Source organism: Poecilia formosa, unplaced genomic scaffold (genome assembly GCF_000485575.1).
Source record: "Poecilia formosa unplaced genomic scaffold, Poecilia_formosa-5.1.2 Scaffold1032, whole genome shotgun sequence".
In the NCBI taxonomy this organism is placed as follows: domain Eukaryota; kingdom Metazoa; phylum Chordata; class Actinopteri; order Cyprinodontiformes; family Poeciliidae; genus Poecilia; species Poecilia formosa.
In genome coordinates, this window is record NW_006800971.1 from 29,065 (window position 1) to 39,682 (window position 10,618).

Below are 10,618 nucleotides of genomic sequence, written 5' to 3' on the forward strand. Positions count from 1 at the left end.
CTAAATAAAATGTAGGGAGTAAAACCTGAAGGGATTAATTGTTGATCAATTAAAATGAAAATGTTATTTAAAAATATGTGATTCTCTACATAAATCTAAATCGTCTAAATCTTCCATATGTCTCTGCCATCCATCAGTAGATCAGTCAACATCCTCCGTTTCAACTCCTTCAGCCTCGACACCAACAGATTCATCGAATCTCAACTCCAGTACAGAAAGTTTCACACCTACAGGTTCCTCTACTTCTACCTCAGAGAACACACCAACACCTGACTGTAAGTTATTCTTATAATGTTGAAATATTCCTTTAATTGTTCGTCCCTCATCTTTCCACATGAAGCTGTAATTCTGCTGCTCACCTCAGACACCAGCAGTGTGACACCAGCAGGTTCTCCTTCCCAATCCGCTGCAGATGTTTGGCTGTTTGTGCTTCCAGCCCTGGCCGCCATCGCCGCCCTGCTGTCTGCGATGATGATGATGGTGGTTTTCTGCAGACGAAGATCAAAGAAACCTCAAACAGGCGAGAGAACAGAAACACGTTTGTTGTCTTGCAGAATCGAGTCCTGTGGTTTTTCTGAGTGTTTCGTCTTGCATGACTTTTATCCCTCCTTGGTCTCTAAGATAAGAAACGGTTAAATGTTTCTGGATTAGAATCATTTTTATCTGGTTTTGGACTGATTTGAGTTCTTAAACGTTTAAACTTTAACTTCGGATTGTTCTGAAATGTTTTCCAGATTCTCCTGTGGAAACCAATCAAAGTCCTGCTGCCTGTGAGGTGAGAAAATATTAAATATATTTTATTTATATGTACTGGTTCATATAGAGATCAAATGTCTCACAGCCACATGTACAAATTTATGAGGAAAACAGACTTTACCAGCAGATAAAGACATTAATCAGCATAACATGGCAATCTTAATAAAACTGAAAAATTAAAATAATGAATGAAATCAGTCTTATAAGTTTACAGTAGATAGTCTGCAGGTGGACGACAGACAGGATCAGGTCAACCATTCAGCAAGCCAAGATGTTCCCACAAACACTAAAATACTGCAAATGTTTAAGGAGCAAATACTTTTTCACAATAATTCATGTTTTTCTCCTGAAGACGACCAGAATCGATGATGATGATGTCAGAGAGGAAGACGGCCGGTGGAGATCTGCTGACGTGGAAATCTACTTGGCGTACATCGACGCCATCAGCAGCTCTGTGACTGCAGCCGCTGATCAGCGCCAAGTCAGAAAAACTTTCAGCTTTTTACTTTTATCATCATAAATGTAATAAACAGCAGAACTGAACATTTTTACACCAATTAATGACACAAAACGACGACTGAACATTATATTTACTCTGTGAGGGTCTGACAGAAAAAACAATCTGAGGTTTAAAATAACATTTTATCATTTTAATAAACTGGTTACCATGGTGATTTATCAGCTGCTGGTTTGGACTGAAGTGTTTCTGCCTCTTTCAGGCTCCAGATGATGAAGATGATGAAGCTGAGGTGGATTTCTCCAGCAGACTCTTGGACTCTGCGCTCAGAGCCGGTGGAGGCGTCAGCAGTGACGTCCTCTACTCTGATATCCGCCACGACGAGCTGCTCTACTCAAACATTTTTTAATCTGCTCCCATTTATTCTGATGACGTTTTTAATGTTAAACTGAGGCACATCTGCAGGACAGTCTGGTTTTACACAGAAGCTGAAGTTCTGGACACATTTCAACTGTAGAAAACATCAATTTAAAAGTCCAAACTATCAGTTTTCTGTCATTCCTTGAAGGAAATCCTCATTTATTAAATCTTACATGTGGTTGTGACACCCATCTACCCAGGAGTTTTGTTTGTTGTTTGTCTTTTTCTTTGGATGGGCTCTACTGGAACGGATTCGTTGTTCTTCTGTAGGATGGTTCTGATGCACCCAAAGTCAAATCCATCTACTTTAAAAAGTCAATTTGCCAATAAAAGTGATAAAGGTATCTCCCATTTACTTATGAGATCAGCTAAATATTATTCATTTCATAAAGTAAAAACTATTAAAAGCGTCTTAAAGCTGCTCCACAAACTGTCCTGCATGTTTTCGTTGTTTTGTTCTTAATCACCTGACTGACGTAAATCAGCAGCTTTCTGCTGAACAAGCCACCAAACGTCACCGAGCTTCTGTTTCTGATGGGAGGTGAAGCATCATGGAGGACCAATGTCTTCTTCTCCTCACCGTGTTCACTATGAGCTCAGTCACATTAGCGACATCTGCTGGATATGAAAAGTCATTGCAGGCCTTCTGAATGAAGGCTGTGGAGAGACTGAACTGACAAGAGATGAATGAACTCATGTTAACTGCATGGACACTCACACCTGAGGACAGTTTATAAAGACAGATCATCCTAACTGTCCCTCTGCAGGGAGCAGGGTCAAAGGTCAGACAGAGGCAGCTGAAGCCAGGAAAGTCTAGTTTATTTGTATAAAACATTTCAGCAACAGGAAGTTCAAAATGCTTTACATCATAAAAACATAATACAGTAACTATGAAACAAGCAATAAAAAATACAAATATAATCATCCAACAAATATACAACAAATATATTGATCAATGTTCCATTTATTACTAATAAATTCAGGGATTTTAGCCTTGATTTAAAGGAGCTCAGTGGTAAACACATGGATGACATTAATCCATTAATCCTGGAAATATTCTTCAGGTGACAGAAGGCCGACTTTGGAGCTGTCTTTATGTGACTCTGAAGGTTCAGGTCAGAGGTCAGAGGTCAGCATGATCTCTAGTTCCCAGCTGTAATAACTGAAGCTGTGTTGACTCCAGATCTATAACTCTAGATTGTTCAGGCCCACAGATAACTCCAGTTTTGTTTCTGTTCAGAAAGCTTTGGCTCATCCACACATTGATCTAATCATCTGTTCAGGGATTGGATGGTTCAGAGTCACCTGGTGACATCATAACATAGGTCTTATATTTTATTATACCCTGAGCTAGCAGGAACATGTGGATATGAATAAGACTTGGTACCACCAGGATCGAGCCCGGTGGTACCAAAGAGGTTCCTGTAACTGACTAGACCAAGTCTTGGTCCATTTTATCACAGTGACCAAGACTTGGATCCTTGGTTCAGAGAACTGATCCACAGCTTTATCAACAACTATTCAACAACATCAAGCTACATGTCAAACTCTTTATGATGCAAGAATGAGTTTTTCTAATTCAGTTTTATTCTGATTTAAGCAGAACAAGCATTATCCCTGAGGCTCAGAACCGGATTCCAGGATCGTATTTGTCTTATCTATGGTACAATAGATATGATTCTCTTCTTTGGTTACATAACTGAGGTCCTGGTAGATGGGGTTCTCAAAAGTGGATTTCTAAAAAGGAGTTAGAAACATTCATTGTTATTACACTCAGTTTCACAAAGAGATGAATAAAGTTTAAACCCTGAAATAAAAGAAGAACCTGAGGAAATGATGCAACAGGATCAGAAAAACGTACCACAGCGTTTGATCCAGCTGGACCTCCTTCGTTCTCTGCATCTGTTAAACAATTTGTGATTGTTTAAGAAGCTGAAAGTTTTTAGTGTTTTTGCAATTATATAAAATCATCAAGTCAAGAATCACTTTAATCTGATTAGTTTAAAACAGTGAAGCTTTGTGATTGGTTCAGATAAAGTTAAACATCCAGATCAGTCGTCTTAAACAGACACACATGTTGCAAACTTTGTTTTTTCATTAATGCAATCGATATATCATACCCATCACTTATTGGGCCTAGTGAAAGTATTAACAGTCCTTAATATCTTCAGTTGTTGGGTGATCATTTATAATTGTCAGCATTTTTTCTGTTATATCAGATACCATGTGATGGAGGAAGCAGGTTACCTTAGTTATATTTGACCAACAGGAATAAATCTTGATGCTGGTTTTATTCAGAAATCTGTAGAAGGAACTTTGGAATTACAGGTTCCCCAAGATTTCTGTCTGTGTTTTTGTTCCATACATTTTGGTTCTTTCTGATGAAAGATCTCCAGAAATGGACTTACGACTCCATCTGTTATTTTAAAACCTAAGTCTCATCAGGCAGGTATCTACAGACAATAATCAAAATTTAACTATTTGGCTCGTTTCTTCATAACCAGGTGGTTCCCCGATTTGGAAATTTTGGTCTAAATTACTAGTTTTATGAATAATTGCCCTAAGTAATTAATTATAGTTTTTCATAACCAAAACTAGACTTCCATGTTGGCATAACAATGACATCCCCTGATGCACCGCAGTTTCACAAATAACAAACATGGCGTCATATGGAGTTTCTTTATTTCTTGGTTGAAATGTTAAAACGCCACTTATTGGCCCGGTATGAACCACCGGGCTTGATTCTTCTAAATAAACAGCACCATGGCACTGAGAAGGCTCAGGCTGAGTCCAGTCCAGATGTTCTCCAGTGAACTCATGACTCCACCTAACCACCAGGTGGAGCCAGAGACCCATCGGGTTCTGACTGCTAATCTGGTCCAACAGAAAGTGGAATCTCCACTTCCTCCACATCCGATTTTTATCTAAGATGCAAAACATTTGGTTCATCAACTACATTCTGTTTTTAGGTAAATCTCTCAGTGTTTTGCTCCTGGTCAGACTGTGGTTCCTTTAACTGAGTGCTGGTGTTAGTTGGTGTCTCACCTCTCAGAGATCGTCTCCTGCAGGAAACCAGCAGAGCTGCTGAGACCAGAACCACCATGGCAGCCAGAGTCACACCAACGATCACAGGAACATCTGCAGAGGGACAACAAGCTGGTTCACACTGAGCATGCTCAGAACCTGCTAACATTCACTGGATATCTGAGAACAGGATGCACATAAACAACCCAGAACCATCAGAACCTGGTTCTTCTTCCTCTATACAAACCAAGTTCTGGCTGCAGGTTATGAACAGAACCATTGAGAATATATAAATAAAGACATTATTATAAAGACTTTTACAGTTGACTCACAGAGGAAAGATTTTTCTTTGTTATCCTGAAACTGAACCGAGTCGTTACTGATTTTAAAAGATCTTCGATGTGTGAAATTTCCTGAACTGGAGTTGAATCTCTGAGTTGTTGTTGTGAGGCTGGTTGGGTTGTTTGCTGTAAAAAGTAAATAAGGTCAGAAATCAATCTGTCTTCATTTATAGAGGAACCTATAGACACAGTTACAGAAATGCTGTGCAGGTCATTAAAGCAAAGATAAAAACAACTGCAATGAAACAAATGGGAAAAAATAAATTTTAAAAAACAATTAAAGCATGAGACTTTAAAACTGACTGAAAACATGAGCTGAAATGGAGCTGAAAGTCTGTGATGTTACTGCTGGTGTGGAGCTGGACGGGCCGACTGCTGGAAGAAAGAGAAAAGAAACAGATCAACCAATCAGCCAGTCAGCCAATCAATCAATCAACCTTTATTTATAGACGACTCCACACAGCCAAAGTGACAGAACTGCTGCACATGTCCATAAAACAAAGTATGAACAATAAGATAAATACATACAACAAAACAGGCAAACTAAAGGACAACTAATAGAGACACCAAGAAAAAAACAGGAAGTAAAAGAAAGTGAAGCATTTATGGTGAAATAATCAGCCTGATCATTTCTGCTCAATTAGAGAATTTAAAACCTGAACTGGAGCTGGAAGGCTCAGCTGTTGTTGATCTGGATGGGTCGACTGCTGGAAAAAAGAGAATAAAGGTCGATCGATCAATCAATCAATCAATCAATCAATCAATCAATCAATCAATCAATCAATCAGTCAGTCAATCAATCAATCAATCAATCAATCAATCAATCAATCTTTATTTACAGATCACTTCACAGCCAAGTAACCAAAATGCTGTTCTGATCCATAAATCATGAGCAAAAAGACAAAAACATCAACAATAAATCAGGTAAAAAGAAAAGAACAAGTAGAAATAGTACAGAAGCATAAATATTAAACGGGAATAAAACTGGAAAATTAGCACAAATACCTGAAAATACCTCAAACATATATTTCACATGTCCAACAAAGACACGAATTAAAGTTCGTAGAGGTGAGAAAAACAAGAGAACGTATCTGATAAACTCAAAGGTTTGTGAAACTACAAAGTTTCTAAAGTACAGAAGATTTAATTCAGTAAAAACTCACCATCAGTGACGGTGATGCTGAAGTCTCTGTCTAGATCTGATCGAATCGCTCTGTCCAGTTTGCATCGGTACCGACCGGAGTCAGACTGGGTCAGCTGTGTGATGGTCACCAACACAACGGCCGAATTTCGTCTTTTATCATATTCAATGCTGTACCTGCCTCTGTCAGCTCTGACTGCATCAGTCTGAACAAGAACTTCATCTTTTCCACATCCTCCTCTGCAGAACAGCCGTTTCCATCCAGAGTCTTCAAAGAAACAGGCGACTGTCAGAGAGCTGCCAGCGTCTCTGTGGAGGTCAGGAACTTTGTTTCCATCCAGCAGAGCTGATAAAATAATCACCAATCAATAATCATCAGTTACTTAAAGATTTACAGTTAAACGTTTCCACATCAGAGACTCACCGTCTAGAACAACCAGCCTGAAGTCCTGAAATGAAGCTGATGATGACGAGTCGCCCAAACCACATCGGTACCGACCGGCATCGGACCGGGTCAGATCTGAGATGCCCACAGACAGAACCGAGAATGTTTTGGAAGCTTGTCTAACATATTCAGTTCTGTATCGTCCAATCTGAGCTGCGTCATCGCTCGTTCTGATCAGGAGGTTTCCTCCTTCACAGGTTTCCCTGCAGAAGATCTTCCAGGCTCCATATGAGAAAGAGACACATGAAATCAAGATGTCTTCCCCACAAACTCCATATTGTGTCGGAACGTCAAAAGTTCTGATGTCTCGGACCTGCAGGGCTGCAGAAAATGATGCATTACTGAATGTTGTTGCGGTTCCGGCTCAGCAGGTTAGTCTGAGGAAGTAAAAAAAAAAAAATCCTACTGATGCAGAAGAAGAAGAGAGCTGTTAACAAGGAAACAATGAGGAGCTGAGAGCTGCGCAGAAGGAACTGAAAGAAGACCAGAGATGGAAAACATCCACAGGAAGAAGATGGAGGACCAGCTGCAGCATACGGTTTGAAAATGTTCTTCAAGTGACAGAAGGCTGACTTTGTATCTGTCTTTATGTGACTCTGAAGGTTCAGGTTAGAGTCCATCACCACAGTGACACCCAGTGGCCACACCACGGTACTGAGCACATTATGGAACTCCAATAAGTCGTGTTCTTTATGTTAAAGGCATCTGTTTTGTTTCTAAAATAACTTTTATGATGTCAGCAAAAAGCTGCAGTGAGGCGAAGGTCGAACAGTTAAAGCAGACGGGCGGACAGAGAGCATGTAGATAATCATCAGTTAGATTCACTGAGTGAGAAACTTCCTTTGCTCAGGGAGCTCTGTGAAGGACTTAGTTTTGTATAAATTAAGATTAGCATTTTGGATCGTTCTAAACGTAAATTTTACTCCAAATGTTCAAATCTGCAGAAAAATCAACATTATATTTACTGATAGGAAGTGAAATTATTATATCTACTTCTGAAAGCTCATAAAAGGGTTTTGAGAATAACTGTGCGGCTTTACGTTTAAGGAACTTCTATGTTTACATGTTTTCTCTTAAATTTTGTCTGAATAATAGATTTGAATTAATGATATTCAAGAATCAGATAATTACATTTAATTGGAAGCTTTAAAGGGATTAAATGTTTTCCACCAGATGTGTTCTCTCTGGGCGTATCGTGCAGAGGTCAGAGCGGCCGCCCCGATACGCAGGCCGTCCTGAGTTCGACTCCCATCCTCTGTTCCTTTAAATGTTTTCTAAATGATTTATCTCTTTATTGTTCCATGAGAGTATTTTTCTTATTTTGCCAGATGTTTGGGTTGTTCAAAGTTTGAATTCTTTATCCATTAACATTTTACAGTCGTGTCTTTAATTACCAGTTAATAACTGAGAAGAAATCCGTTTAAATAATATAAATAAACAGCTAAATAAAAAGGTGATTTACTCACAGAGGAAGACGAGGCAGAGCGAAGACAGACGGGCGGCCATGATGGTTTCCTGCTGCTGTGTCTCCCAGCTGATGATCAAACCCGTCACTCCTCCGCTCTCCTCCCCTCGGGATGCTCGCTGCTCGTTTCCTCTACACCAACACTGACCACAGAAACTCTTCAGTCAAATGTTGAAGCTGACATTTTTCTGCTGTAAACATTTTTGCATCATTGATGTTTCATTATATTTGTTTCTTTATATTTATTATATTATAGAGATTGCTCCGTGTTTCACTGATACGATCAGTAACTATTTTCTGTGTTTTTTCTTTGCTGTGGTCAGTTTCCATTTCTCTTATGTACAAACATTTTAAAGAAGCAGTTTTTGAGACATGAACCACTTTTCTGTGACTTTACTGGTTTCTGCAGCAGAGTTTCTCTTTGAGCGGCTGCATCAGATCAGTGGATCCTGAAACACAGAACTCATCAGACAGAAAGGAAGCTACGCTGCAGAGAGGAGACTCAGGGTCGGAGGTCACCCCTGTATGCCTCTTTTTACCCTGTGGGGTTCCCCTCCTCTCACCAAATGACAGGCAGCAGCTACAGTGATGTAGCTTTGTGGTCCTGTGGTTACAAATCAAAGCATTGACCATCATTCCTCCACCACCGTGCTCAACAATTGTTATCAAGTATTCATGCTCAGTTTGGTGAAAATTAGGCCTGAGCTTTTTCATTTGTCCAAAACTTTTGAGCTAAAATTGTCATGATCCGTGTTTCTGTGTGTTTATTTAGAGTTTTTTCTGTGTGGTCCTGTTCCCTGTGAGTCTCCGTCTCGGCGTCTTCCCCGTTGATTGTTCCCAGGTGTGTCTGCCCTGTGTGTATTTAGTCCCACCCGTTGTCTGTGTTCTTCGTCGGGTCCTTGTCTTACGTTCGTCTTTGTCTGCGTCAGTCTGTTAGTCGTCACAGTTGAACTGGTTAAGTCTTGTGTCGGCATCAGCTCTAGTTTTCAGTCCTCTGTGTATCAGTGCTACCGGTAATTAGCTGCGTGCTAACCTCTCTGCCGTGCCGCCACTTTTCATCATAACCTGGGTCTCACCACCACCAACCACCACATCTCATGACAAATGCTCATTATTGGACCAAATTATAGAAAAAGAAAAAAAAATGCAAGGTGCATCACTTATGCAAAAAGAAATGATCCCATTATATTTTTGCTGTTTATTCAGCACATATTTTGAGCTTCTTAGTAAAGTTTTTAGTCATCTGTGGATGACAGACAGAACCGTGAACACACTCCCATGATGAACGAAGCTGACAGTGAGACAAACAAAAACTAAATGAAAAAAACGTTTTTCTCACTGACATCAAGCAAAGAAACAAAATATGTTTTTATGTAACTTCAGCACATTAAGCTGATTCCAGGGTAAATGCTTACGTCAGAGTTAAAGCTAGTTGTGGCTCCGGCCGGGTGCTGGTGCTGAAAATGTTTGGTAGGACCAAAACAAATGAACTATTTTAAAATCTGTCCACATGCAGATCAAAGGTTTTCCTGATCAAACATTAAAACTGGAGCAAAGTTTCATGAGTTCTTCAGAGATGATTTGATTCAAAATCATTATCTGAAATGATGTCAAGTGAAAACATTATGGAGAAAACCAGCCCAGTGCAGCTCCAGCGTTCTGCAGCCTCCAGCTGGTCCAAACCCACCATGAGACCACAGAGCGGTTCTGATGGCTCAGGTCAGTCCACTGGACCACAGAGACGGAGCCTTCAAGTACAACTCCTACACTGGATTGTCTTAAACTGCAGCTTTCTGCAAACTCCAGCTCTACATCTAAAATTATTTGGCTTTAAGTTGCTTTATTCAAAACTTTATTGTTCATTTTCAGTTTTCTTCAGATTTCAGGTGAAAAACTTTTAATTCCTGAGGCTCAGAAACAGAATTCAGGATCTTATTTCAGTTCTCCAGAGTGCAGTAGATCTGGTTCTGGTCTCTGGTGGCGGGGCTGAGGTTCTGGTAGAAACCTTTCGGAGTGGATGTATCATTGGTGGTTCGCTGAAAGGAAGACAAACATTCACTGTGGTAACCATGGAAACTCAGCAGCATAAAGAGAGGACTAAATATGTGAGCAAACATCAAACCGCTTTATGATTATTACTGAAACATTTATTAAACTTACCTCAGAGTTTGATCCAGATGAACTTCCTCTGCTCTCTGGTTTTACAGCAACTGTAAAACAAATTACAGTTATGAGGCTGAAAGTTATCAAGTCAGGAATAATTTTAATCTGATTCATTAAAACAGTGAAGCTCTGTGATTGGTTCAGATAAAAATGCAGAACGTAAACATCCAGATCAGTCTGTTTAGAAGAAATAGATTTTGTTTCTCAGACACCGTCAGCATGTCGAAGAGCCCATCGTGGTTTGGTCTCTCTTTTTATCACATTACAAAAACATCAATCAGGTTATTTTGGATCTGAAATAACGGGCCACGGTTTCAATCAGAGGATAATAATAATCCTAAAATAGGCCCTGATTGGATAATTGGGCGGATCGGGTCCAGCCCAGATGTTCTCCAGTCCAGATGTT

The 10,618-nt window shown here is 39.8% G+C and overlaps 2 protein-coding genes and 2 long non-coding RNA genes across 10 annotated transcripts in view; 1 reads left to right on the plus strand and 3 right to left on the minus strand.

The window, feature by feature from the left end:
* LOC103132400 (uncharacterized) overlaps window positions 1-2,061 on the plus strand; it is a 6,978-nt gene extending 4,917 nt beyond the window's left edge. The window contains exons 3-7 of one of the 4 annotated variants that reach the window (XM_007544201.2): window positions 138-275; window positions 386-520; window positions 735-775; window positions 1,109-1,237; window positions 1,476-2,061. In XM_007544201.2, coding sequence (XP_007544263.1) covers window positions 138-275; window positions 386-520; window positions 735-775; window positions 1,109-1,237; window positions 1,476-1,622 — 590 coding nt within the window. In that variant the 3' untranslated portion in view covers window positions 1,623-2,061. The remainder of the gene's footprint in view (window positions 1-137; window positions 276-385; window positions 521-734; window positions 776-1,108; window positions 1,238-1,475) is intronic. The other 3 variants (XM_007544202.2, XM_007544204.2, XM_007544203.2) reach the window with 3 other exon arrangements.
* LOC103132399 (uncharacterized) overlaps window positions 1-2,193 on the minus strand; it is a 3,589-nt gene extending 1,396 nt beyond the window's left edge. The window contains exons 1-2 of one of the 2 annotated variants that reach the window (XR_001660944.1): window positions 2,101-2,193; window positions 360-488 (exon numbers count right to left, since the gene is read on the minus strand). This is a non-coding gene — a long non-coding RNA (uncharacterized LOC103132399). Of the gene's footprint in view, window positions 1-359; window positions 489-1,422; window positions 1,524-2,100 lie in introns of those variants that run through there. The other variant, XR_475551.2, reaches the window with a different exon arrangement.
* Window positions 2,194-2,584: 391 nt separating this feature from the next.
* LOC103132403 (polymeric immunoglobulin receptor-like) lies at window positions 2,585-8,772 on the minus strand. 3 transcript variants are annotated; one of them, XM_016667367.1, is made up of 9 exons: window positions 8,051-8,772; window positions 6,564-6,905; window positions 6,162-6,485; window positions 5,655-5,705; window positions 5,302-5,370; window positions 4,990-5,124; window positions 4,679-4,771; window positions 3,495-3,535; window positions 2,585-3,370 (listed from the first exon to the last, which is right to left on the minus strand). In XM_016667367.1, exons 1-9 carry the CDS (start codon window positions 8,088-8,090, stop codon window positions 3,245-3,247), a joined length of 1,221 nt encoding a protein of 406 aa, XP_016522853.1. In that variant the 5' UTR covers window positions 8,091-8,772; the 3' UTR covers window positions 2,585-3,244. The 3 variants fall into 3 exon arrangements, with proteins under 3 accessions (XP_016522853.1, XP_016522852.1, XP_016522854.1); XM_016667366.1 differs by having other exon boundaries at window positions 5,302-5,373; XM_016667368.1 differs by lacking the exons at window positions 4,990-5,124; window positions 5,302-5,370; window positions 5,655-5,705.
* Window positions 8,773-9,872: 1,100 nt separating this feature from the next.
* LOC107835115 (uncharacterized) lies at window positions 9,873-10,451 on the minus strand. Its single transcript, XR_001660945.1, has 2 exons — window positions 10,210-10,451; window positions 9,873-10,085 (listed from the first exon to the last, which is right to left on the minus strand). It is a non-coding gene; the product is annotated as an uncharacterized LOC107835115 (long non-coding RNA).
* Between the last annotated feature and the right edge of the window lie 167 nt (window positions 10,452-10,618).

Excerpts from the sequence above, each read along its gene's own strand:
- LOC103132403 (XM_016667366.1), bottom strand. The coding sequence starts at position 8,090 with ATGGCCGCCCGTCTGTCTTCGCTCTGCCTCGTCTTCCTCT. Across the intron at positions 6,906-8,050 it reads GCTCTGCCTCGTCTTCCTCT|CCCTGCAGGTCCGAGACATC; the intron begins GTGAGTAAATCA and ends CATTTTCTGCAG. Across the intron at positions 4,772-4,989 it reads CAAAGAAAAATCTTTCCTCT|ATGTTCCTGTGATCGTTGGT; the intron begins GTGAGTCAACTG and ends GTCCCTCTGCAG.